We start from the raw sequence: 26879 nt of genomic DNA, 5'->3' as shown, positions 1-26879 counted from the left end.
AACGACTTTCTGATTAGGCGCGAGAGAGGCACGAAGGAAAATTTAATCGTCCCAAAACACATTCGGTGGCAGGCGCAGCGCTTGCTTAGGTCATAACGCGACGAAAGATTCGCCGCTCGAAATTATTACTTCGAAGCGAGAAGACGGCTTCGAAAGATAAAGAGAGAGAGAGAGATAACGGCTTATTCTTGTAGTCTCACTCTCGCGGCGCGCGAAGAGCATCGACATTCGATTGCACAAGTTCATTAAACTCGGTAGGCGTGCCGGAGTTGAGGCCCATAATACGCGATAGCGTGCTAAGATTCAATGTTTCATCGGTGCGGAATCGGTGCAAACGTCATCGAAAATGTCATTGCGCGCAATGACATTTCGACGACGTACTTCTTCGCGCGCGCTTTCGCGGTGTCACGGTGCTCAATGGAATTTTTAAATCGATCGACGAGAGAGTAGGAATATGAAACCTGTGATAGGTATACCTATATTTCTGGTCTATAAAACTAACCGCTCATCGCTTATTACTTATCAAACAGTTGCATAGAGCCTTATTGCGTACTCGCGATAATGTAAATTCGATTGTGTGAACTTCTCAAAGGGGATTTATCGGAAACGCTCTCGCCGATACTTCGCACATCATCCTCCGGGATCATTCTCGTTTAAATTGCATCACGTCGTGCGTCGTGCCCTAATCTTGTTCGTTTCGCTCGCGCGAGCGCGAATGCCTTTTTGTTAATCGGGGGAAAAAAGGGGAGAGGCGGGGCGCGTAACTCCATTCCTATCGTCGATAGAAACTTACCTCGATTCCCCGAGTACAGAAGCTCAATCACTGTTCAATCACGGTCCGGCCGAGAAATGGTTAATAATTTTCCATAGTAATATTCCGCGATATGGCTCTCTCTCTCTCTCTCTCTCTCTCTCTCTCTCTCTCTCTCTCTTTCTCTCTTTCTCTCTTTCTCTCTTTCTTTCTTTCTTTCTTTCTCGTCATGTCGGATGGATAGCGCTATCTCAATTCTGGGGCCTAGCGGAGCGTGTACCGCCCCGGCGATTGAATATAAAAAGAAACTATACACGATCCCGCGCGCCTATGTGCGTGTGTGTGTGTGTCTGTGCGTGCACAGACGTCTCGCTCGTTGCTCGCTCGCTTGCTCGTCCGTGTCACGGACGCGGCGTATCCACGCATCAGGATGACCGATCGTCGGCGTTTCTTTTCCCTCGCGCTCACTTAACCGGCTCGCTCTACTCCTGCAACCGACACACCCGGCTATTACCAGGACCTAGGCCAAGTCCGCACGCATCGAGCGCGAATGATCGAAAAAAATCGCCGAGCGAGGCCGCGCGAGAGGATATACATGTGTGTTCGTTCGCAGGCGCGGAAAATTGGAACGGACAGATACGAGATCGCGTGTAAGTACTTTCAATGTGGAGCTAGTCTAATTTTTGAAATTCGACGATTACGATCACACACAACGATTATGATCAATACATTTAAGCCCCGATAAAAGCGATTAATATATTGTACTTTTTTAAATTTTTTTAATAAGATTTTTTTTTTTTTTTTTTTTTTAGATAGAAAGAGAATGACAAAAGTTTAATTGTATATCTTTTGCTTTATCTATTTAAGGCATAAGTGAAATATTTTCGTTTTAAGTATTGGAATCAATTGTTATATGAAATTTTAGTTTTTGGCTTTAACTGATTGGCTTTAATCAAGATTTCTGTCAGTGCTCATATATTTCATTCTATCAAATTCTTTTATATTCTGAGACACGGCAGGGAAATAAATCTTGTGAAGCTATTAATATTGAATGAAGAGATATGTTCGATTAAGATAATCTGTTCGCGATCTTCGTTGTTTTAACGAAATAAATATATCAGCTTTTATTTAGTATCCTATAAAAAGATATGGAATTGATGAGCAGCAGGCAAATTATTTCTTGTAAAATTTGGGCTTGACTTTTCTTTAGCAAAAGAATACAATCTCTTTCTTCTTTTGTTAAATTTTACAGATTGCAATATTTATTAAAATACACTTTATGCTTTTAAACAATTCGACAGATATCTTACATATAAAATCGTGTGTTTGTTATGGCTCAATCGACTTAATAAATATTGACACTTTGAGAGCTGCCAGCATTTTCCCAGACATGCGGGAAATGGGATAAACTGCTATTCCTGTCAAAGTCACAGATTTCTACGGACGGAAACGCAAGAAACTTTCGTCGTAACAGCAATTGATTTAATTGCAAATAATATTGCGCACTCTTTCCGCGAGATAAAATGTCATCATTATATACCATGAATATTTCTAGCGAAAGGATATACGCGCTTATATCGTCGTTTGCCGCAATTATTTTCTTTTCATAGAATTCTTACAATATCCTTATTCGAAGCACGGATAAACATGCGATTATTTTTAGATTATTAAATTCAAAACATAATCACATCAAAATTTATATTTTTGTATGCAATTTTTAATTACATCGTATAATATTGCTAATGAAAAAAATATGTGAACAATTTTGAATTCTTTAATAGAAACAGCCTCACGTGATTCGTGAGGCCTTTTTTAATGACTCCTCGATCTCGAGCCGCGATTGCATTTTTCGACGGAAATTTGTCGTACGACACAATGCGGCGTGTAATGGATCGGATGGTAGCATCGCCGTTAGATGAGATCTTCGACGATTACGATTGTTTTCTCCATCCTTTATTGCTCGAAAAAATAAAAGAAAAAGACAGAGAGATAGAAACTACGATGAGAAGCATCGCGGCTTCGACGGAGTGGCCGTGGGCCTCTTCTCGTTGCTCCAGTCGGTCTCTCGTAGATGACGGATGGGGACAGTTGTTGCGTCGTTGTCGCTGCCAAGAATATCTCTCCGACGGCCACCCTTTCTTTCCCCCTTTTCCTCCTCCTTCTCTCCCTCCGTCTTTATCTCGAAACGTCACTATTCCCTCCTTCCCGGCGTACGTCGTTTCCCGCGCGCGCTTTCCTTCCCCTTCATCCTCTCGGCTACAACTTACGTCTTCTCGTTTCGTGTTGCTCACCGTATCCTGCTGTCGCTCTGGCGGAGTTCGTTAAAGCGGTTCATAACCATGCATGCATAATTACATATTTATGCATCTTAGAATCGCGTAAAGTATCGTGACCTTTGCGCGAGATTTGAGGTTTTGCAATACGAATCTTGACAAATCTGTGAAGCGTGAATTTATTGAGGGTTAATGCCGTGAAATATTACGGCCGAATAACGCGAATACGCGCGTTCATATCAACAGAATGATGCATCTCGAGCAACGAAATTAAATCCGGAACAACGTCGGAGGATTAGGCCCTGTAAATATCTTCGCGACGCCTGTTGGCGCGTTTACGCGGCCAAGTTATGTATATTACAAAAAGATAAATTTAAAGACCGATGATCGCTATTGGAGAAAGAGAAAGAGAGCTCTTAAGTAAAACCCGTAGGGTGAGATCATTTTGCGGTGTCGACAAGGCCGCAAAGGCAACGAACGAACAACGCTTATCCATCTAGAGCTAGTATACAGTTTTGTCGTAACAGTCGGTTTAAAAAATTACTAATTAATGCGGCTCGCGCACGACGGAGAGTGCACCGGACGTTTTACATCGAGACCGCCATAGCGTTAATAAGACGCCCCGGTTAGCGATTCTCCGTACCCCGTATAGAGATACTGCTCTCCTGAATCTATATTGAGCACTAGTCCCACCTCTCTCCTCTTCTCGCTCTTTCTCTCTCTCTCTCTCTCTCTCTCTCTCACTCTCTCTCTCTCTCTCTCTCTCTCTCTCTCTTTCTCTTTCCCTCCCTCGCGGTTACCATAGCCGGCCGGAGTTAACGGCTTCCCGATTTTTGTGGGATTTTATCAGGGAGCGGTTTGTACGCCCGCCGATGCGTACACGCGGGAGCTTACACGCGGAAAGAGAAGCGAACAAGAAAGAAAGGAAAAAAAGGACAAGATAAAAGAGAGAGAGAGAGAGAGAGAGAGGGAGAGAAAAAAAAGGGAGGAGTAGCGCAGAACGACTCGAAAACAAGAATCTGTGCGGCTATTGCGGCTTCCGTTACATCCAGTAGATACTGTTGCTACTACCGTCGACGACGAAACAGAGTGCTAGTTGGAACCGGTTTCAAACACACTCGTGAGTGACAGGCTTTTTGAGAGAGAGAGAGAGAGAGAGAGAGAGAGAGAGGGCTTTCTCGCCCTTCCCGCGAGATTTAAACCGCGAGACGAAGCGCGGACTCGTTAGATGCAGGGTCGATGGGCCTAAGGCCCATCGAATCGACTTGAGCCGGCATTATCATTGATTGCCGTTTCCATCCGCGAGATGGAAAAGCTCCTTACCCATATATAACGTTTTACTCTATATTTGTACGTGTAAATATCACGTGTAAATATCATAAATATTAAATTTTATAGCACGTAATAAAATAATTTTGGACGACACTATGATATTTCGAAGAGTTGAAGAGATAAAGCCGATTCTCTGATTAGATGCGATCCCGATAATGACGTTATCGCGAAACGGACCGTTTTCTCGCGAAACTTCGCATACGAAGCGGGAGGAAAGAAGGAGGAGATTATCTGATTGGAAAGTTCGATCAAACGGTATATTGACGTGCTCCTACATCGCACGCTGCGCAAAACATCCCGTGACGAAGAGAAGCGCCGATAAAATGCAAATTAATTAGAAAAGTGATCGCGCGCCGTCATTCCGATCTCAATTGCATCGAAGGCGCAGCATCCTGAGTCGGATGACTGTGAAAAGTTCGCCGACGATGGTCAAGCGAATACCGTTTACAATGTCAGTTTTCCGCCTTTCGATCTACAATATAATCCACGGAGAGAAGTAGCGTAATCTAAATTTTGCGAAAAAGAAAACAACAGGATGAAACATAATATTTTCTTTGATCGACATCTTTCTCATTTTCATATTTAATTTTAATCCTCACGAGAGAGGAATAATTTGCCGGCCTGAGATATTTCGCTATTACTTCGGTAAATATATCTTTCCTCAATTTTTTTTTTTTCTCTTATCAAGCATATGTTGTGTATATGTGTATGTGTATGTGTGTGTGTGTGTGTGTGTATGTGTGTGTATTGGACGTATTATTTATCCCGCGGAAGATTATACGTTCGTTACAAGATGTGTAACTTATTACGAGGATGGGGAAAACACCGGACGCGGCGCGATCGGCTATGCCAGAATTAACGGAACGCCACCGATAGAGATAGATTGGTATATAACAGACACTCTTGTGGTATAATTGCCCCAATTATGTAAGTTCCGCGAGTTCGTTTCGATGCCATCGCACGCGGGGCCGTTTATTAAAGACGGAGAGGGGGGAATGGGGGGGAGGGGGGGCGGGGTAGGGAGGAAAAATATTTATCGCGCGAAACACTACTACTGTCCTTTCCTATTCGCCCGGTGGGGTACGTTTTCGCGCGAAATCACGTTCCGCCGTAGCCGGCAGTAAGTCATCTCGACGAACGACGCGCCGAGCTTTCTACGTAATTATACCGCTATTGATTTCAGCTCGTTAATGCCGGAAAAATGTGTATATATTACGCCTCTGGTCCGCTCTGCTTTTTACGACACGATATGATCAAGTACCGCGTTTCCCGCGTGTTCGGAAAACGGAACGAGATCAAAATCGTATACGTACGAAGGGCGAAGGGAAGCGACGACCATTCGTCACGATAAGGGACGATCGCGCTCAACATGTTTGAATCTAAAGGGAAACTGATTCTGATAATATATTCACGAAACGATCCGTTGTTAAATTACGATTATGTATAAATCGTCGTAAGTATCATCTGGCAAAGTTTATTCCGGATCTCGTATCGGTCGAGACGTCGCACTTGCGAGCGGAGAGCGGAAAATGCCACCGAGATATATCGCATCTCGCGTTATCGCGCGATCGCCGAGAGAGAGAGAGAGATACGGCAAGTTTAATGTATCGTTCGCGCGATTCGCCCATTCGCTCCGCGCGCAAATTAACGAGCTCCTCCTCGGATGATGCGCTCCACGCTAAGCAACGCTCCAGATAATGATGCTGCGCGTCGATCCGCACGCTGCGCGGTTGCCAGCGCTTCCGCTGCGGCGTGTCCGTTACACGCACCCGGATCAAACCGAATCCGCGACGGACACGGGTGTGCGTGCGTGCGTGCGTACGTATGCGCACCTAAACGCACCGAACTGACGTATCCGTAATCACGGCAATTACGTACACGAGAGACAGCGGCCCTCTCGTTGCCGCGCTTCTCCCTTCTCCTGCCTCCCCGTCCGTGAGTGACCGCCCCGATCGTTTACCTCTGCGCGTTTTAATTATTATAGCCTGGCTCGAGATATCTTTCGTATCCTTCACAGGAACGTCGAGAGTGACCGAGAGATTCAACTTGGATCCATGTTCTAATCATACGCGTGGCGTGTCCGCGAAACGTGGTTCAAGCGCGCAAATTCTATTAATTTTACAAGATTAACGATTTTCAATTCGCGAAAGGATTTGTATTTGCGGAATAAAAAATTATGTAACTTATTTTTTACATACGGTAAATGTCAGAAAAGAGTAATGGTTATCCGAAAGAGACGAGTGCGAGATGAATGGTCGATTCGAATTTTGCTACGAATGAGAATTGACAATTGTAATACTTTCTTTTAGTTAGACTATTAGTATCCGTTATCCAGTATTATAATTTTTCCAAAACAAAATATTCAACGTGATAAAATTAATGATCGGGGTCTATATATTATAGAAAAATGTTATGGGAAGCAAGCGTACGTAAGCGTGCAAGAAATGCGAGCTATAAATTGCCAAGAATAGTCTAACGCAGTTCAAACCCGATTACAGACTTAACAAGCGGTATTATGTAATCAGCGGTGGATCGTAATAAAAATGCACGAATATTACGGGGCGTGCAATCGCGGGAGAAAATTAACGGTATCGTTACACGTTAATCACGTCGTAGTTACCGAACATATTCGAAATCAGCCGGCGCGCATTCGCGCGATAAAACAATTACGAGTTCATCTCCACACGCGCGTTTGTAATAATCTAATTGACTTCTGTTCGCGCACGATTATTAATACGACATTAATAATCGTCGCGCAAAAACTCGAGAGCATAATGACGCCGAGTAATTGATATTCAAATAAAATGACGGTTAATAAAATCGTGAGAGAACTCCATTGAGTATGACCGTTCAGTCAATTGATATTAAAATTAGTTTCGTCGCTCGTTTACAAAATGAAAAAAGAGAGAGAGAGAGAGAGAGAGAGAGAGAGAGAGAGAGAGAGAGAGAGAGAGAGAGACAGCTATGGTCACAACGCGAATGTGGTAACCATTACTTTGCGATATTACGACTCGAATAATCATTTCAATTATACGAACCCGACGCTCTCGCAATCTCCTGGTACATTTTTATTTCGTCATCCGCGATTTTCCAGCGCAGCTGGAAGGAAGAGGGTGACGGGGCGGGAGAGGGGGCAGAATGGTTGTCATCCTTTTGCCTTCTCCCTTTTACACGATGTTCCTTTTCATTACCACGCGCTTTAAATTCGGTCTACGCCGGACCAAGGCGAAACAGTTCCCGGGAGATTCGCCAATGAAGTCAAAAAACTCGCGAAAAGAGAGCCATAGCAAGCTGAACACCGGCGAGTCGGTGTAAGGGACACGTGGTCAGACGGAACGCAGACACGTGAAGCCTAAAGAGCCCTAAACCCGACCCGGTCGTTAGTCGCACTTTTAAGTCTGTGTACCGTACGGTCGTACTTTCAATTTAGGCGCCCGTCTCTCCCGTCTCGTCGACTGACCTAAAGATGAGACGAAAACGTGATATGTTTCGCTGCGGAATAATTATTTTCCTTCTTCGTAAACAAGGGGGATATATGTAGATATTTTCACCGCACTCTAATAAATAATACGGAGAACTATATATACAGTTACAAAAAAAAAAAAAATTCTTTTTTTTTTCCAGATTTAAGAAAGTATAATGATATTTTCTATAGTTCTTTTTTCACTGAATACGATTTCTTTTTCCAGAATGCTCCTTTGCGTCAATTTTGAAAGATTCAAAGTTAAAGGACTATAAAAAGGACTATTTTAATATACTTTACCACGTTGCCCAGTTACGACGTGCTGGAAAAGTTTCATTCCATTCAGAATTATGTATGTTGGTGAAGAACTTTCAGTCTTCAAAAGGACTTTTTTACGAAGATTAAGGTTAATGGGATTTTTGCGATTAAATATCGGGTGTAAATTTTAAGTTGAGAGTTACGAATTCATCTATCCAATATTTTTCAATCGTTTATTTAAACTTAAAAGTTCTCGAGATCGCTGTATCTGATATCAAAACAAATTCAAAATCGATATAGCGAATGTTAAAAATAAAACAAATTTTGAAAACCTGCAAAATCTCATACATATGAGTTTTTCAGAATATTGATAAATTTGAAGTCCAAATGGATGAATACAGTTTCGCGAATTCAAACGATGTGGTTACAGATTATTAATAATTATAATTCTCTTTGTAATATTTGATCGCAAGAATCTTCAACTTAAATTTTTTACAAACAATTCCTTTTGAGAGCTTAAAGTCTCGACAAATATATTTATAAGTTTGAATTTTGGTTATTTAAAATAAAATTTTTAGTACCTCATATACTACAGCATGAGAAATTATGTTAAAATAGTCTGTTTTTAACTTAATTTTTTTGAAATTGTAATGTAATGAAGCATTTCCGATTTAATTCAAGAGCTTATCGAACGTTAATAAAACACTAAAAGAAACAATTTTTCAATCTCTTGAGATTTGTTTTATTGAACTGTTTTATCCATTCGAGGAAGAGATTAATGCAGTTACCGGACATTGTAATATTAAAAGAAATATCATTCTCTCTTCGTCTTCTTCCGATGGATAATTCCAAGCGCCTGATTGCCAGTGTCAAAGCACGAGGCAAGATTATTGCATTGACAATTTTAATGATTAGCACTTTGCCAGGACGCTGCTATATCGTGCTATCCCCGGAGATTACGTCGAATTACCAGTCACAGTACAATTATAATAACGTGTGGAAACGTTAATACTATTTATTTATTAATAACTCCGGTGTCATTACATATCGCGATGCTGTTATTACTGTCCCTCCAAGATCTATGTTGCGACCAATAATGAAATTCCGCGCTGCATTCCGAAACGTTATCGAACAATTGCGCGCGGATATAATGACCTTTATCGAAGAGAGGCATCTTTATCGGAGACCACGGCTGCAGAAGCATTGGCTACATGTCTCCTCGCGGGGAAAAAAAGCTTCTGTTCCTGCAGATTGAATTCCTTATCTTTCATACCAGAAATATAGTTTTGAAAATACCAGTCTCGCGCGAACGATTAGGGAAATAATGATCGCAATTTCTTGCGTATAATGAAGCGCGATGAGATATAATTAAGCGCTCTCTCGATGCGAAATGAAAAAGAATTCGCCCCGTAACAGATATATAATAATCCTTATCAAAAGAGAATTGAATTATTTTATTCCCCGTTGGAACAATTAAAACGCGGCGGGAATGGAAAAAAAAAAAGAAAAAAGAAAATACTCTCCGAAGAGCGATACGCAGGAATTTTTCGACACACCTTTGGCGATTCGCGAGGGTCTCTCGTGACCATGTTTAGGCCCGTCGCGGATGATGGAGTAGCGGCGGGAAATCAAGCGGAAAAGAGGAGGGAAAAAAAAAAAGGAGAGCACGAAGGCAAATTCGGGCAATGCACACTTCGCGCGAAATAACTCGCTTCGCCTCTCGATTCATCCCACTCCCGCGGAGCAACCCCCTCGCGATCGCCTCGCTGCCGCAACCCTCGGTCCTCCTCCCCTCCCACCCCCCGTCCTGGCCCTGCTTCCGTTGCTGCGGCTGCCGCCACCGTCCTCCCAACTACCTCCCCCTCCTCCCTCCCCCCTCCCATTCTCCCCTCCGTCCTCCCTCGTCGTCGAGCTCTCTGCCGCCGTCACCGCTACCGCCAGCACCACCCGTCGTCTACCCCACTTTCGTGCCTCCACCAATGTATTCCTGGCGTTTCGCACTGCAAGGTCAACAAACTTCTCCCCGATAAAAAATAAATGAAACGCAGAACTGTTTGAAATTGTAACAGTGGCAACCGGGGGAGATTGCTCCCGATAACTTTAAAGAGGCGCGATTCCTTCGGTCGCTCCCTCACTTAGAAACTTGGCGGGGTGGTCATTTCCTTTTTCTTCTTCTTTTTTTTTTTTTTTTCCGACAAAGAAGCGCGATGAGCAGCACGCATTCGAGTCGAAAATCAGAGTTCGATGACTCGGTGAGAATTCGGATTAACAACTTTCTCTATATCTGATTCCTTAAAAATTTGCAATTGCATAATATAAGCAATTGTTAATTATTTTGAATAATAATAAAATAAGAAATGGAAATAAGTCGTAAATAAGATATCTATAAATGATAAATAGAATAAAAATATTGTTTCATTTATTAGGAAACTAATATATGATTTATTTCTAAGATTCTATTACACTAAGAGAGCTCTCCTCTAGATACGTATTGTTTTGCTGTAAATACGTCACTATATTAGGCATTGGGAGCCACTAAATCCACCGTTTAAATTTATGTGGCATGCCGGTGATTAATCATATCATTATACAATATGCCGCTCACGCGTCGGCGACACAAAGTTCCTTCATTGCAATCGATCGAAATGCAACGGATGTTTATGGCTGGCGGGTGCGCGCGAGAGCCATTGCCCCGTCTTTTATCTCGCGTAATAAGCGCGGCCGTTTAATTGCCCATAATCGAACACGTCGATTGCTAAGAGAAATCCGTTTCCTCGGCGTTCATGATATCGTGAACATCGATTGCTCGGGATGGTAAAATTGTAGAACTCCGTTTAATTGCAAACATAGCGCCGTAATCAGCCTCAAGTATTGTTTTTATTTGATTCTTATGGATCAAATCTTATAACAATGCATTATTAAAATCACCTGGAAAATATGCGTATTGATTTATGAATTGTTTCATTAAAGAGAGTTTCCTTAGGAAAATATTAACATTTATCTCAATTATTGCACAAACTGAATTAAAAAATAACATATATCTTGTCGTTTATATATACGACAAGATATACAATATGTTATTTTTTAATTTAGTTATTTTAAAGAGAAAAAAGAGAGATGAATAAATACACGGAGATCTTGTCGTATATATATATAATTATTTTGAAGAGAGAACAAAAGAGGAAAATGTCTCTTCTTTGGCCTTTAAACTCGATGTACGGGGGAAAAAAGGTTGTTCCATAAATTTTATTAAAAATGCAGTCTCTCTCCGGGGGGGTCCCTTGGTCCGATTCTGTTCTCGTTGCTTTCAGGTCGCATCTACCCATCGTCCATCGACGACGTAGATTATCGTCGCCGATTAAAATCGCATTAAATTTTCACTCGTGACTGAATGTCGCGTATTCTCGAAAAAGAAAGAGAGGTGTCGATCGGGTCGTTTCGTTTGTCGCTCACGCGAGTGGTCGCTCGAGAAGAGATTATCATTCGTTGCTCGTCGTAACGAGACTCACGCGTCGCTAAACGCGTGCGATGCGAGCGAATCAGTCATTTCGAAAACAGCATCCAGAAGTACGCAAAATGTTTTCAGACAATAACAAACACCTTACATTTATATTAAATTACATTTTGAATTAAATTTACATTTTCATTGTAGGCATGTACGACATATTAATATTTGTCTAATTATTATATTACACGCTACACACAGCCGTTACATAGATTCGCATTAATTTCACGCGCATACAATGTGAATTCCTTACAACGGCGTTCCATTAATCGTCCCGATTCGCGGAATTTTGCGGACTTACGTTGTATTCGATGTGACCGATTCGAGCGTAATAACACGACAGGAGCTAGTGCACGCAATTATCGTCGCGTAGTTTCTTGCTCGCGTGCAAAAACTCGGGATCTTAGCCGCGATATCGAAAATTACTATTATCCTGGATCCGCTAACGTCGACGTTAACGCGATATTTCTAGACCGGATTTAACGGTGTGACCGGGCGAGATAGGGGCCCGAGAGCGCGACGGCCGGAGAGAAAGGGACGAGGGGGAGGGCAGGGTCGGCAAAGAGAGAGAGAAAAAAAGGAAACGCATACACGACGCGGCGATGCGCGTGTGGAGAAAAGGATATTGCGCCGGACCGAACCGCAATCTACCGGCCATTATTTTTGCCCCATCCTGCGCGCGTGTGCGTATGTGCGCGTATGCGTGAGCGCGCGCGTTCTCGTTCCGTTTACCCGTTCGATCTAATTTCTCGCGGAGGCAAATGATCTCCGGCGGCCGACGCGTTACGGGGCTTCTTCTTCTTCTTCTTCTTCTTCATCTTGGTGAGTGCTCTCGCTTAGAGCGGTCCTCTGTGGAAGGAGCCAACGAGTTGTAAACCGACATTTTCCGGGAAGACTTCGCGCGCGCTGAAACCAAAAATCATCAGAGCAGGTCCGCGCAGCGGCGGATCGGCGAGAAAAATCCGCGGTGATTAGCCGGCGCTAGGCGTTAACGTTGTACGGAGCAGGTTTGGCGAGGCCGCGGCGCGAAAGGAGGAGATGGATAGATAGATAGATAGATAGATAAAGAGAGAGAGAGAGAGAGAGAGAGAGAGAGAGAGAGAGAGAGAGAGAGAGAGAGAGAGAGAGAGAGAGAAGAAGAAGAGGAGTGGTCCCGGCAAACAAGAAGCGAGCCGCAATGCATTCGCTCTACTCGCTAGATATAAATACGCGACAGAGGGCAAGGAACCAACCACGCCTGCACCGGCAGCTACTGCCTAACGACACCGACGCGCACACACGCAGCCGCCTCATTGTGATAAAGCGAAAGAAGGAACGGAGATAGACAGAGAGAGGGAGGAAGAAAGAAGGAAACGACGACAGAGAACGAGAAGAGGATACGAGAAAGAAAGAGAGAGAAAGAGGAGCAACGAGAAAGAAAGAGAGGCGCGCAAGCTGCTGCTGCTGCGAGTTCGTTCATGCGCCCATCCGTGCGCTGCGAGTTGTGGACGAATGTGGTCGGCCCGAGTCTTTCTCTCTCTCTCTCTTTCTTTCTCTGTCTAAGACACGCGGCCAAATATTGCATCGTCGGATAAATATAGGCAGTCGCGCACTGCGCGGCTGCACCAGGCCTAACGCGTACTTTTCTACACAGCTCGCTTTCGGGCCGGCTACTACTGTACACACCGAAAGAGAAAGAAAGAGAGAGACGCTCTCGTCGGCGCATTCCTCTCCCGCGGCTCTCTTTCCGTGCCGTGCCGTGCCGCGCGAAACGATCGTTAAATCCGTTCTTCGTTCGTGGCCGAGAACTTGACGATAACGATCTCGAAGCCAACGTGCGGTACGCGACATTTTATTTTCTCTCTCTCTTTTTTTTTTATCGAAAATCGGTACTATACTCCCTTTGGGCCTCGCGAGCACGGTCCGTTTCTACATCCGGGCAAGTATATATTACACTTCCGTAAGAACTGTGAAGATAAATAGTATTATAATACAACGCTACACATTCCGTTTTATTCTATAAAAGAGATAGACGATATTATCGAGGAAAATTGATAGAGCAACTGTTACTCAAGATGTTGCTGTCTTCGCAAAATGAATCACAGTTCCGCTTTATCTTTCGCGAGAATCGAGGAAGCACGAACGATGTCGCTCATAATTCGCGCTTGAATAAAATTTAAATAGACAATATGTTGGATGCATTCGGAACGAGATCATTTATAGAAGTTTATCTCAAGACGCGATCGATCCCCTCGCGATCCCGGACTCGCTTTATGGTTCAATCGGTTCGAGCGGTTATCTCGCGACGCATTATAGCAGACGATAAGTTGTAATCGGGTCAGTACAACGATACATTGTTAAGTATATGGTCGACTCGCTCGTGAATCTTCTCCTAGCTTCGTCGGGATCGAACCCGACGAGCTCGGATATCGTCGATGCGTGCCGAATCTCTTACGTTTACGAAGCTTACATAAGAGGACATTATTACACTCCTCTTCCGCCAATAATCGACGATGTTCAAACATCGATGACGGGTCCCCCGTGATATGCGCGGAAAAACTTTCTTGAATTAATTTTCTTCCATCTAAGTAAAATAAAATTGTTCGCGAACACAAGCGCAAACGCATTCATCGTTCATTCATATTTCGTTTATGCGATAGCGGGAAGAAGATCTTTCGCAAGAGATATTTGACAAGAGGCCAACGTTATCATTCGCGTTATTGTAAATCACGTCGTCGGAATACCGCCGAGCGCATTCTCGTCCGCGTCACGGCTTATCTCGCTCGTCGATTCTGCACGCGGTTGGAATCGTAAGCCGCGGCATACCAAGGCGTATGATCGCGGCACATTACACCGCGTGTTCATTAACAGAGAGATACTGGCGAATTGGCCATTTAATGAAGTGGCGGACTTGTGCGTTTATAACTTGTAGTCTTTCTTTCGGCATCAAAGCTCGATCATCAGATTACTAGATTCGAAAGTATACGAGAGAGATAGGAGAAAGCACGAGAGAGAGAGAGAGAGAGAGAATTTTCTTTCGACGATGAATCTTTCCGTCGACGAGAGGAAATATATCGTATACGCGTCGCGTCCCGCCTCTTAGCACAAAGTCCGCCGTTCTCGCGGAGGCGCCGGCTTTGTTTTCGCGGCGCGCTTTGAGAGCGCGCCGCGAGAACGAGCACGTGGCCGCGGGGGCACAGTCAGTGAAAATCATCGGGTGCGCGGACATTGGATGGCGGGAAACGTGCGTGATAGCGCGCGCGGCCTCCGTCGCAGTCGCAGGAGGGAGGCCCTAATCAACCTGGCGCGTGAATCTAACCCCACGCGAGAAAGCGGGGGTGGGAGAGACGGTCGGAGGAGATCCCCGAGACGGAAGCGGGAGGCATCGGGGGAGGGGGAGAGGGGGGGGGGGGTCGGACGCAGGAGGGAAATAGAAGACGCGACAGTGCGCTCTTTCGCCGCGACGATCGACGGCGAGACCGGGAACAGAGAGCGGAGACGGTTATCGCGGAAGTTCGGCAATTATAGGTGCCGAGTCGTCGTTCTCTTTCTTTCTTCCTCCGTTTTTTTTTCTTTCTCCTTTTTTTTTCGCCGAGTGATATTGATTTGGGAGAGGCAGTTCGTATTCGCGGCACGAGCGTACCTTGTGACTCGGCGGAGGCGATGCCGCCGCCAGCCAGCGCGATGCATCACGGCGCAGCGCGCATTGAGGGGTACACGTCGCCGCCGAGAGTGAGAGAGAATCGCGGTTGACGAGGATGGGATGGGCGAGGGGGAGGTGTGAGACGAACGGCTGGACAGAGAGAGAGAGAGAGAGAGAGGCTAGATGCGATCGGACGGTTCCCCGCCGCGCATCGGTCGTTCCCCTACGCCGAAAGGCCGCCCCACCGCGTGGATCGTCATCCCCCGACGACGCGGTATCAAACCCCTTCCACCGGTTCAACGAACATAACTTCCTCGCTTCGCCTCCTCCCGATCCACCCCCTCCAGCCGTCGGTCCTCGCCGGCCGTCTCGTTCTCCACCATTGCCACCACCATCGGCCTCCTCTCGTCAGGAACGGACGTTAAATCCCGGCAACCCCGGGTCTTTTCTACCGATTTCGCGTCAACGATCGAGATGATAAAATTCGAGCAATTTTTAAAATCGTAAGATTGGATGATCGATAATAATAACGACATTCAGAAATTGAGACTCGGTTGAATATCGTATCCGGAATATCCGCGATAAACTGCGCTAGATTATGGGAGCTAAAGAAATTTTCCGAGAAACGTAACATTCTTGTGTGAGGATGATCAGCAGCAATCATCATCGATTTCCTCGAGCAACTTTCAAAATTGTGGGTTAAATTTGAAATCATAATGTTATCCCTTGAATCCGTCGATCACGCATCTCTCCTAATTTCTCGTATCGCAACACGATACATCGAAGAGTCGATCTAATCTGAAGATTATCTTGATCAAAATCAACACGAGTAGCTCTCTTATCTCGCTCCGTTATTGTTAAATATTAGGCCCGATGGCGGCATGTGTCACGTGTCGCTTTGTGACAGACTCTTCGCGACTTGAGTGTCCTTGGACAACTTGGTCCCCTCCACCCTCTGTATTTTGACGGATCGAGCGGGGGAAGCGATTGCCCCCGCGGATGCATCCATCCCTGCGACCGTCGCTACCGTCGCTGCCGCCGCCGCCACCACCGGCACCTTTTCCCCGCTCTCGCGTCCTCGCTTCTCCGATGGGTGTGTATATATATATGTATGTATGTGCGTGTGTGTGTTCTCTATACTATCCCAAACCCGAACCAGTCCAGAAATCCCCCACTCTGATCGCGTGTGCACCGCGACGACGGAAGCGCGGCAACGCCGCAGAGCGCTCGCCAGTGTCTCGGTCTTGGCGAGTTACTCGGGGGCTCGAGCCGAGTCTACCGAGATTGTGTCTACCGGCGCGGGTAACCCGAAAGCGAGTGTGGCGAGGATTAAAGTCGCGGGCCGCTCTACGGCATGCGGGACCGTCTCGCTGCTGTCTGAAGGCCGTACGAGAACGCACGAGGGACGGCGCGCCAACGATAAGAAAAGTTTCACGGCCGCGGCGGATCTAGAGGAGGAGGCCGACGACGACGACGACGACGACGACGAGGAGAAGGACGTAGAGGAAGGAGGGGAAGAGACGGCAGCGACAAGAGGAAAAAAAGAGAAGAACGCATCGTCGTCGTGCGGTAGACGTAGGCAAGAGGAGAGACAGGTCGACGAGACGGGCGCCGCGCGCTCGCACGTTGCCGCGTCGCGCTTCGCTATATCGCGCTACACGCGCGTCGTGATCCGCGTAATACGCGCGTACGCCCCGCGTGAAACGCGCGCCGCGTATACGCGACCTATACATATTTATATGAATACACGGTGACCCGCGCGCGGAGATAATACAGTGTAAATGGCGCTCTCGGCGCAGAACCAGTCGACGTCGTACGTGAACTTGTATTACTCGATCGTTCAACGCGCGGCGACGCGCTACTTTAAGGAATACTACAACTCCGGTGAGTAACAAATATCCCGCACGCGTCTCCATGTATACGAACGCACGCACGCACGTACGTACGTACGAAAGCGCGTGGGGCACACGCACAGACACGATGAGACGCAGATAGCGCGCCTCGTATCGTTTCGCTACCGTTCTCCTCCCCTACAGTCTCCTCATCCCGCGTCACCTCTCGCGAACGTTATCAACCCTCGTGCCGGCGCGACCAGGCGCCGGTGATCCCACCTGTGCGTTCACGTCCACGTTTTCCCAAAACGTCACGACATCATCACGCTGCGCCGCGCCGTGATAACATGCGGCTTCGAGTTTTCCCGCCGTGTGTCCCCCTTCTCGTTTTTCCCCCCTCGCGCTCGCGACACGAGTCCGTCATTTCTCACGAGTTCCTCTCTCATTCAATAAACTCATTCAAACCGGGACGATAATTTTCAATGATTTTCTTTCCCCACCCGATGACACTGTGACAAATTATATTTCAATCACGTGACACGGTAGATAGTGAGATACATTTTGTTGCGTCTATGACTGGGGGAAAAAAAACGCTGCGAAAAAATCGAAATTACATTTTTTCCGATCTCGCCGTACCTCTCATCCGAATACTCTCTTCCTTCTCTCTCTCTCTCTCTCTCGAACCCCCTCCCCCCCTCTCATCCATTGCACGCGTATGCACGTATCATACCGGGATAGTTACATGGACGGGCTATAACGCGCCGGCAACTACTACTGGCAGATAGTGCTCTTTCGACTTGCGATTAACAACGCGCCGCTGGCCAGACACGTGTCTCGTACAAAACTCGTGTGCGTCTGCGGTCGAACACGGCGAAGCACGCTCGAGAGAGAACAGTGTTCAACGTTGGGAGAACGAAAGGGAAAAGGAGAAAGAGAGAGGGGGAGGGGGGGAGAAAAGAGAGAGGTGCGTAGGGTGAAGTACCGAGGGGAGTACGGAGGATATACCGCTGGCCGTCGGTCACCGCGAATGTATTGCACGAAACACGAAACTCTCACTCCATGCGTAGCGCGGCGACACACGCGGCGAAAGGGATAGGTGTCTCTCGCGTGCGTATATCCGCGCGATTGCTGCGCGAGGCGAAAGAATACAGTGTTCGCGAGGGGAAGAGTGCGAGAAAAGGGGATGTTTCACTGCAAACTCACCCCTCCGAGACAGTACCGACGAAATAATGTAGTAAAATGTACGAATTGGAATGACGAGTAGAAAAGTTGGAATAAGCGAGCCGGTTCATCTCGTATCGCGACGCGCGAATGGCAAGAAAATCGATTCGAAATATAAGCATCGAGATTAATAATTGAATAGAATTTTTTTGCTTTTATTTTTATCGATAATTAAATAGAGACTTGTACACAACAGGAATATAAACCCCGTGTTAGTTATATAAAATTGAATTTTGGGATGAAATCTTTTTATCGTTACAGATACGAGAGAGAGAGAGAGAGGGAGAGAGAGAGTATTTATAATAAGTATCTTAGACTGAAACATTTATTCTAAAGGAAATAGATAAAAAAAATAGCACAGGGTGTGATGAAGAGAGATTGTGTATAGAAATCATCTTGTAAACTTATCGTAACATCTAAGTGGATCATATTTCGACGATAAAATCATCGAGAAAAGAGATAGTAAAAAGAGGGAAATTGAGCGTTTTATAATTGTCTCCTCTCCTCGTATATATGTAAATTTAATCACTGCAATATAAATTTGATGGTGTTAAACATGCCCGACGAGTACGCGTGTAAAATAAAAAATAAAATGAAAGATCTGAGATGTGATTCGCTACATAGGTACACATCGATTCAATGTGTTTGTATAGTAAACGGTTATCAATTCGTAAAAAGTACGTCGATTATTCCGAAGCATACAAATTATGCGAATGATGTAAATTATTTCAGATATAACAGTAGAAAAAATAATTTCACAATTTAAAATTTTACTCCATACATCGAGTAATATAGCACAAATATTAAAAGCCACTATGTAATAAAGCTACAATAATATCGCGTCACGAAATTGCTAATAATATATTTGCAACATTGTTCACGGTAATGATAAGTGATCATCACTTAACATAATTGATCCATATCTTCTAATTACTCGAAATGTATATTAAATCGAACTAATTTATCATACGTTATAATTGCAAGTTATTTTTCCATTATTAACCGGCAACTGTTATTAACGCTATTCTATTTATTCGATGCTAGCTTGTGTCGAGTTAATAGACAAATCACGGTGAAAAATTTAATTACAAGTATATATCTCGTATTTTGGAAAGTATTCTTAAGCGGGGCAAGAAAAAGCGCAGGGAGAGAAGGAGGAAAAAGAAAAGAAAAAAAAGAGAGAGAGAGAAAGAGAGTTTCGTGATGATACGCACTACGCAATCGCGTAATTTTTGCCAACGCGTTTGTGGGTCATCTAATCGGTTCTCGCGACGATCAAAGTGACGAAATGCGCAAAGCGATAGTTCCAATTCGGAGGAACCATTCAGACTGTCTCTATGATTCTTTCGCAGATTTGCTTTGTTCGAAGCGAGGAGAATCCGAAGGAAAATAATCTGATCGTCATTTCGTCCTTCCATTCGACGAAGTAACGTACAAAGTATATATATGTGTGTGTGTGTGTGTGTGTGTGCGTGTGAGTGGGTGTGGATGACGAGATTCCCCGCATACATTTTTCGTTATTCGCTAAATCCGTCGACCAGTTTAGAACCGAGTTTTCCTTAGCGAGAATTCGATACCGCGTCTCTCTCCAGCTAACTTTTTAATATACAACTTTAGACATCTTTTTGAAACTAATCTTCGAACTAAATTTCTATACGAATTAATTTTGAAGTATGTTTCATTAAACATTTTTTTTTTTTTTTTTGCGACTGATAATTTTCCATAGCATGGAATTTATCACATATAGAAGCACGCGGCTCGTGTCGTGACTTATTAAAATCTCATGCGTGTGTCGAAATCGGTCGAATATTACAAACAGCATCTCTTAGAATTTTTCGCTAGAGATTCGATTTTCCCGAATCGCGCGTCCGAATTCCAAATTTCTCTTTTTTCAAAAGATACAGAGTTCGCGATGGAATGCTGCACGATTTATCGAAATGTATCAATGATAAATATCGATGTAAAATTTTTGTCGAATCGCGACAACGATATATATCCCTTTTGCAGTCGCGCACTTGTTAAACTTGACGCAAGCTCCCCCGTTCCACACGGATCGCGAGGAGCGCCGTGTCGCCTGGTCAAGGTGAGCGTCGTCCTCGGCCGAGGACTCTCGCGATCGTGCTCTTTGTGACCGAGAAACACAAAGCCGGCGATCGTGAACGAGTAGTGCGTGCGGCTACGGCGGCGAATGACAACATAGGAAAGTCTATGACGGAAACAATCGCGATTGTCGCTCGCGAGAGCGACGAATGATGTCAGTTGTCTCTGCGATAGAATCTATACCGGTTTACAGCCGCTCGATTTTTTTTTCTTTTTTTTTTTTTTAATTCATTACTCGTTACTCTTAATTCCGTGGAGGAGGGAGGGAATAAAAATTTTAATCGTTAGAAAAGAGAAAGAACGGTGCAAATTCGGTTTATAAGAGAATGTAATCTAATTTCCACGAATTTTCCGTTCGATAAACGCGCGCCTGCAAACACGCCCTATCCGAGGAGCAGTCGCCGGTCGGATGCGATTTCAAAGACACGCGGCGAGGGTCTCTCGCGCGGTTATATTTGTGCAACGAAGAGATATATAGACTGTTGGAGAGTCGCGCGCATTTTGCTGGAAGGGGACGGATTGCCTATTTAGATATGCCGCTTCGATAAGAATGCTTCTGGTGAAAATTTAGTACGTGTCGGATGTATGCACGCGTCAAATCGAATTTACGCATTTTCAACATTTGCGAAGCACAGAAGCTTCTTGATTTATCATTGTTCAATTATCGCTCGCTTTCATCGAGAAAAATTTTGCCAGTCCAAGACGTTTTCAGATTTGCGATAATTGTCGAAGCATTAAAGTTATGAGCCTTCATATCTAGATAAGCATTCCGTATCTGTGATTTCATTTGCCATAATATCAAGTTTCAACAATATTCGTTTCGCGAACTGACGATGATGAAGTTTCTCTCCATCATTTACACCGCATGAGAAATAATTTCAAGTTTCTTCTCGTTATTTTATAATTACGGCGTGACGTATGTATTTACTCATCGAAGGGATTGAGGTATTGGATCGATAATAAATGTAAATCGCCAATAAATCGCGCTATTAATGCGAAAAAAACTTTTAGCGAGTATAAATCATGATGCATCGCCGCGATAATAATTGTTATATTGTCTTAATAATTGCGTGAATTCATTCGCGAGATACATCCGCGGTTAAAACCGCGAGCATAATCGCGAATCATCGATTGTATTCACGCAGCGTGATTTTCATGCCGAGAAAATCGGCGCGCTTTCTCGATTAAACTAATCGTAAAACAAGTAAGGAAGCGCGGCGAATTATTGCCGCGATTATTTTTATTACTACGTAAACATGACAGATTTAAATCGTATTAAAATGCGTGATGTTTTACAAGAGCGATCACATCGCATACAGTTCGAACTTCGCAAACTTTTTTTCAGCAGAATTTTCGTTCTCGTCACGCGCGCGCTTGTTTTCTTTCGGGATAATGTGTATCGTTAAATGGACGTTGTCACTTGCGACACGTCAGGTGAAATCCCGCGAAGTCTTTGCATTTATACGGAGTTACGGCGATGTTGAGATGCATCTCCTAAGATTTATCTCGAATGGCTTTTACATAAAGTGTAAGTTGCGCAAAGCCTGTAAATATTTGTGCGCGTCTGCGTCAATGTCACGTTTTAACTGTTGGAAATTAGCTGCCGGGATTCAACCTTGACTTAAATTCTCGAAAGCGATCGGCTACCCGAGGGACGGAAATTGAGCATAAAATATCTTATAAATCGAAACCGTTTCATTTTTTTCTTTCCAAAGTTCTTTTCTCGTCGGACAACAACGCGCGTTACGAGATAATTATACGAACGTGCGATTGGAAATATCAGCGATGTGATGGAAAAGACAATGCGCTCTACAAGGATCGCAATTATTGAAAACGCTTTGTGCAAAAAGCGCGCGCATCAATGTCGTTAGATGTCCTGGGATTCCTAATCGTAATGTGGCGTAATACGATATCGTGCAAAAGTTTGTAATTGTCCGTTGAAGACGCTCTATAGCGCGAATCGCATCCAATGATGGATGTGAGTCATTTTTAGTAAAGAGAGAGAGATAGAGAAAGAAAGAAAAGACGTCGCGCGCGCATTCGGAAAATAAACGCCTCGGCGAGTTTATCATTTGACTCCTGGTGATAAAAGAGCGATCATTGCTCCGTATGGTTTGTAATGTAAGAATTAATATATAGCGAGCAAACGAGCGCGTAGAAAATCCACGATCCGATCCGATTTAATGCCGTAGATGTGTAATATAATTATGATACGCGTGTATTCTTTTTGTCTCGGCTCTCTCTTTCTTTCCCTCTACACTTATAAATTATGTATCAATGACGCCAATGAGCGTTCAGAGAAAAAGACCGAAACGAATGGGAATTAAAATATCTGATCGTACTTATGTCGCTTAAACAACACACTTTCTATTTAAATAATAAATAATGAGTCGAAAAAAATTGATACATGTTTCATTCTAGATCTGTGCGATTGAATATATATAATAATAATGTTTATATTCTGTCGACTTTATAAATTATGGATTAATAGTCCATCCATTAAAAAAAAAAAAAAAAAAAAAAAAAAAAAAAAAAAAAAAATGCAGTCAAATTTATGTTCGCAATATCTGATATTAGCATCGTACACTCTAAATGCTTTTTTAGAATACTCTATTCGAATAATTAATGTCTTTCGCGTCAACGGAATTAAATAAATAAATAGTTATATTATAGAATCGATTTGTATACTGCTGTGGATATACGATAATTGTGATTGTATACGATTTTTATTGATTCCAATCTCATAAATTGTGCATTAACCGTCTAACATTTAAAAAAAAAAAAAAAAAAAAAAAAAAAAATTGCAGAGCGAGTTTGAGTCAACGTTTGACATCTCATCGCGCGCGCTATTCCGTAACTTTACCACTTAAGCAATTAATATCGCGACAGCGTATAACGAAATTAAATAGAGTAATGAATATGCCGAAACGCGAAATGTTTTTAATTGGATCGTTATCAGATTCGATTACGAACTCTCTGTCTCTCGATCAGGGGAAGGGTCGGTTTCACGTGCCTTTCCGCGATATTTGCGCAAATCCGCCGCGATGGTCTTAGACGTGAACACGCACAAATTGCTTTATATTTATAAGATAAAAATAATATACTATGCGAAAAACAGAGATAGAAATAGAGTGCATTCGAGCATCCGTCAAAAATATCGCGGTAACAATAGCGAAGGAAAAAAAATATATGTATATATGTGTGTGTGTGTGTGTATATATATATATATATATATATATATATATATATATATATATATATATATATATATCCGACGTTTCGACTTCGTCAATGCGTGCTTTACACTCTCGAGCTAACAACGGGCACATTTCGTTTCTGTCTATTTTTCAGAAAACAAACATTCGATCTCTGACGAGCTGAATAACGCCAATGGAACACTAGGAAAGGACCACTCGTTTCTGGAGCACTCTTCGGAGCGCCATCGCGAAAAGTTATGTTTTTGTTGCGCCCGTTTCGTTTTTTTGCCACCCCCATGTTCCACGCTTGCCGTGCGAGGGAGGTCCCTTGAATCGATTCGATAGGAATACGGACCGCAGGTATTTCCTCTGACGTTCGATAAATATCGGCCGATGTTTGCTCTCGCAAATGAATGCCCGAGAGTTCCCCTTTCCCCCTGTCGCCGATCTTCAAGATTCTCCCGCGAATAAATCCAACGCGTATCGTGCTCCTAATCCTTAACTCGCGGTGTCTTATTGCAGATACATATTGTAAATAGTAAAATTCTGTTAAACGAAGAGACGCGGAAATTGCGTGTAACGTGAAACTTTGAAAAAATTGTTTCTTGGGAACGAAAAAATCTTATACATATGTAAGAGTTGAATGGCAAGAGCTGATGTATAAAAATTGCTGAAGATATAAAAATTGTCTTGTCCAGCGATATATATATATATATATATATATATTTTTTTTTTTCCCCCTTATTCAGCATCGACAAGATCGGCGTAATTGCCAAGTAGAGGCGTTTAGAAACGACATCAATCGATGAGATATCGCGATGAGACAGAAAACGACTACGTGTATCTCGTAATTCATACACCCACGCAAAATATGCGTCGCCGCGTCGTCTCCTTTTTTTTCCGCAGAGAACGCAATGGAATTGATGGTGCATACGGCGTTACGTCGTGAAAATTATCGCGTTCGCGCGCGGATCTCGTACACAGCTATAATTATCGTCCGTTCTTTCGCATTCACGTAAATTCATAAATTAGCGAATAAAACCGGTTTATTTAAAATAGCGTCGTAGTCGTGATATATTGTACTACATCTTCCCAAGAATTTTACCAACACACACACACACGCATATATATATATATATATATATATATATATATAAATATAAAATACGTATAACGCATAATATGTAAGTGAGATATATCGGGATATAAAATGTATGTATATATATCTCGGTGCAAAGGATCGAATGTCGGAAAACAATACGTGTTCGTGACTTTGTGCTACGAAGACAATCCGTTAGAAATCTGAGAATCTTTAAAGCTAGCGCCAGACTATGCGCTTATTCGCGATTCGTTTATAATTCGTGAATAGTGTGTGGATTCGTCAAATTCAATCAATCAGGTTTCTTTATACCGTTCGCGAATCGCGAATTACGAATTGCGAATACGCGCATAGTCTGGCGTTAGCTTAAGCAGCATCGATACAATTGGGAACAGGAATTGGGAACAATTCGAGAAGCGGAAAATCCGAGAGTTCCGATAATCGTAGGAGCGGAAAACGAATAATTATTATACGAGATTATTGCTCGAGACGTGGTGTGTGCTTCTTCGATCTTTTTTGACAACGGATTTGCACAAAGTGTGTCGCGAGATTATGTCGACCGGCGCAAAACTCGTCGATCTAACACTATGAATCGAGTTTTCTCCTTCGATATTTTCTTTTATTGTACGCATATCGGAGACAGCGCCTTCACTTTAAGTCCACAAAGTCGCTTTCACCCGCTCAATTAAATCCGCGCTTTCGAATCAAAGACACTCCAGTTATTTTGCGATTTTGCGCGGAAAGAAAAAGGTCCAATTTTATCATTTACTTTTCTACTTTCGTCCAATTTAACATATCACCGTTAATAAGAATTGGGAGTCGATTCGCGTAAAGGTGATTACGCGGTTTAAAACTGATTGGCGTTATATTTTATTTCGTCTCATGATAACATCGACGATCATTAAATATTTATTCTTATTGATTCATGCGTAAAAATTATCAAATTCTGTCCCAATGGCTTTCCGCTCTTTTTTTTTTTTTCGCGAATCTAGTTTATCGGACACTCGATATTGTCGCGACATATAATTATAAAGCAACCGTTAAAACTCATTCGAGATTTTAATGCTACAGAAATAACGAAAATAATTTATATATTTTTTTATACATTGGCGACGATTGACGCAAGAAAATTGACGCATTTCGCATTTTTGTTTGCGGCATAGGTAGAGGATTGACCTCATCGAAATTATACCGGTTTCGCGAACCCCCGTGACGCGAAGCGAGTTTTTCGATTGTTTGCCCGTAGTAGTCACACCATTCGATTCCCGTACCACCCGAGATTCGACGAGATCGACCTGGCGACTTAAATCCGCGAGAGAGCCGCCGAGGCAGGAAAAATCTTTAAAAATGCTGGTCCCGACGCGAAAAAAGCGCGCATGTGCAGCCACGGGCCATCTCTCTCTTCCTCTCCTCTTTTTCGCTTCCTACTCTATCGATGTTAGCTATAGTTTCCCCGGCTTCGCTTTATGCGTTTCTCGCAGCCAAAACAAATCGTAAAGACACCCGCCGGAGTACAATCCTATATGCTTGTTGTCGAAAAATCAATGATATCAGCGACACTGGCGTGGGACACGTCAAACACGAAATAATATTAGATCGCGCGAAAGAATTTCATCTCATCAGTAATTTGCATAACTGCAACCTTTCGTCGAGCATCGCCGATATTTCCCCAAATATATTGATATTTTTTTCAATTAAAAAAGGATTGACGCCAACTTTATCAAGAGATTGATCTGTTTGAATTATTATTCTTTCTACGAAGTCTTTCTACATTTATCTGCGATCTCTTCGCGTATATATCGTCTTAATATAACTATGCGATTACGTCTTCATTTTCTTTCGCCTTTTGTCGGTACGCTTGTGTCATTTCTATCAAGATTTCTTTCCGATTTTTGTCGATACAAGTGTTACGAGTCTATTCAAGTGTCTCTTGATATTCTTACTCTAATTCGAAGTAAGATATTGATGCTAAAAGAAATATTAGCTTATGCTGAGCATGTCTTTAAATATGCTAAAAGAAAAAAAAGTATATGTATGAAAAATTTTTATACATTATCATTTTTTTAGGAACTATTGAGCGAATGTAATTAATGGAAATTTCGTCCGAGTGATTTATTTATTACGTTAATGAACACAGTAATTGGGGCGCTAATTGAAAGAATTAGTAAAAATCTTTGAAATAGAGTGTTGGAGTTTATAGTCCGCTCTACTAAAAACTTGATTGCA

General features: G+C 43.3%; 1 protein-coding gene across 2 annotated transcripts in view; it reads left to right on the top strand.

The window, feature by feature from the left end:
* Window positions 1–26879, top strand: part of LOC138944641 (zinc finger protein 502) — a 43644-nt gene that overhangs the window by 8065 nt on the left and 8700 nt on the right. The window contains exon 1 of one of the 2 annotated variants that reach the window (XM_070315460.1): window positions 16372–17088. The exons of the other annotated variant lie outside the window; for it this stretch is intronic. Coding sequence (XP_070171561.1) covers window positions 16986–17088 — 103 coding nt within the window. The 5' untranslated portion in view covers window positions 16372–16985. Of the gene's footprint in view, window positions 1–16371; window positions 17089–26879 lie in introns of those variants that run through there. 2 annotated transcript variants of the gene reach the window in all.

The sequence above is a fragment of the Polyergus mexicanus genome, unplaced genomic scaffold (genome assembly GCF_030449975.1).
Source record: "Polyergus mexicanus isolate NDT 795.1 unplaced genomic scaffold, iyPolMexi1.0 SCAF_2, whole genome shotgun sequence".
In the NCBI taxonomy this organism is placed as follows: domain Eukaryota; kingdom Metazoa; phylum Arthropoda; class Insecta; order Hymenoptera; family Formicidae; genus Polyergus; species Polyergus mexicanus.
The sequence above is the reverse complement of the archived record's forward strand: the minus strand, read 5'-3'. Positions and strand labels throughout refer to the sequence as shown.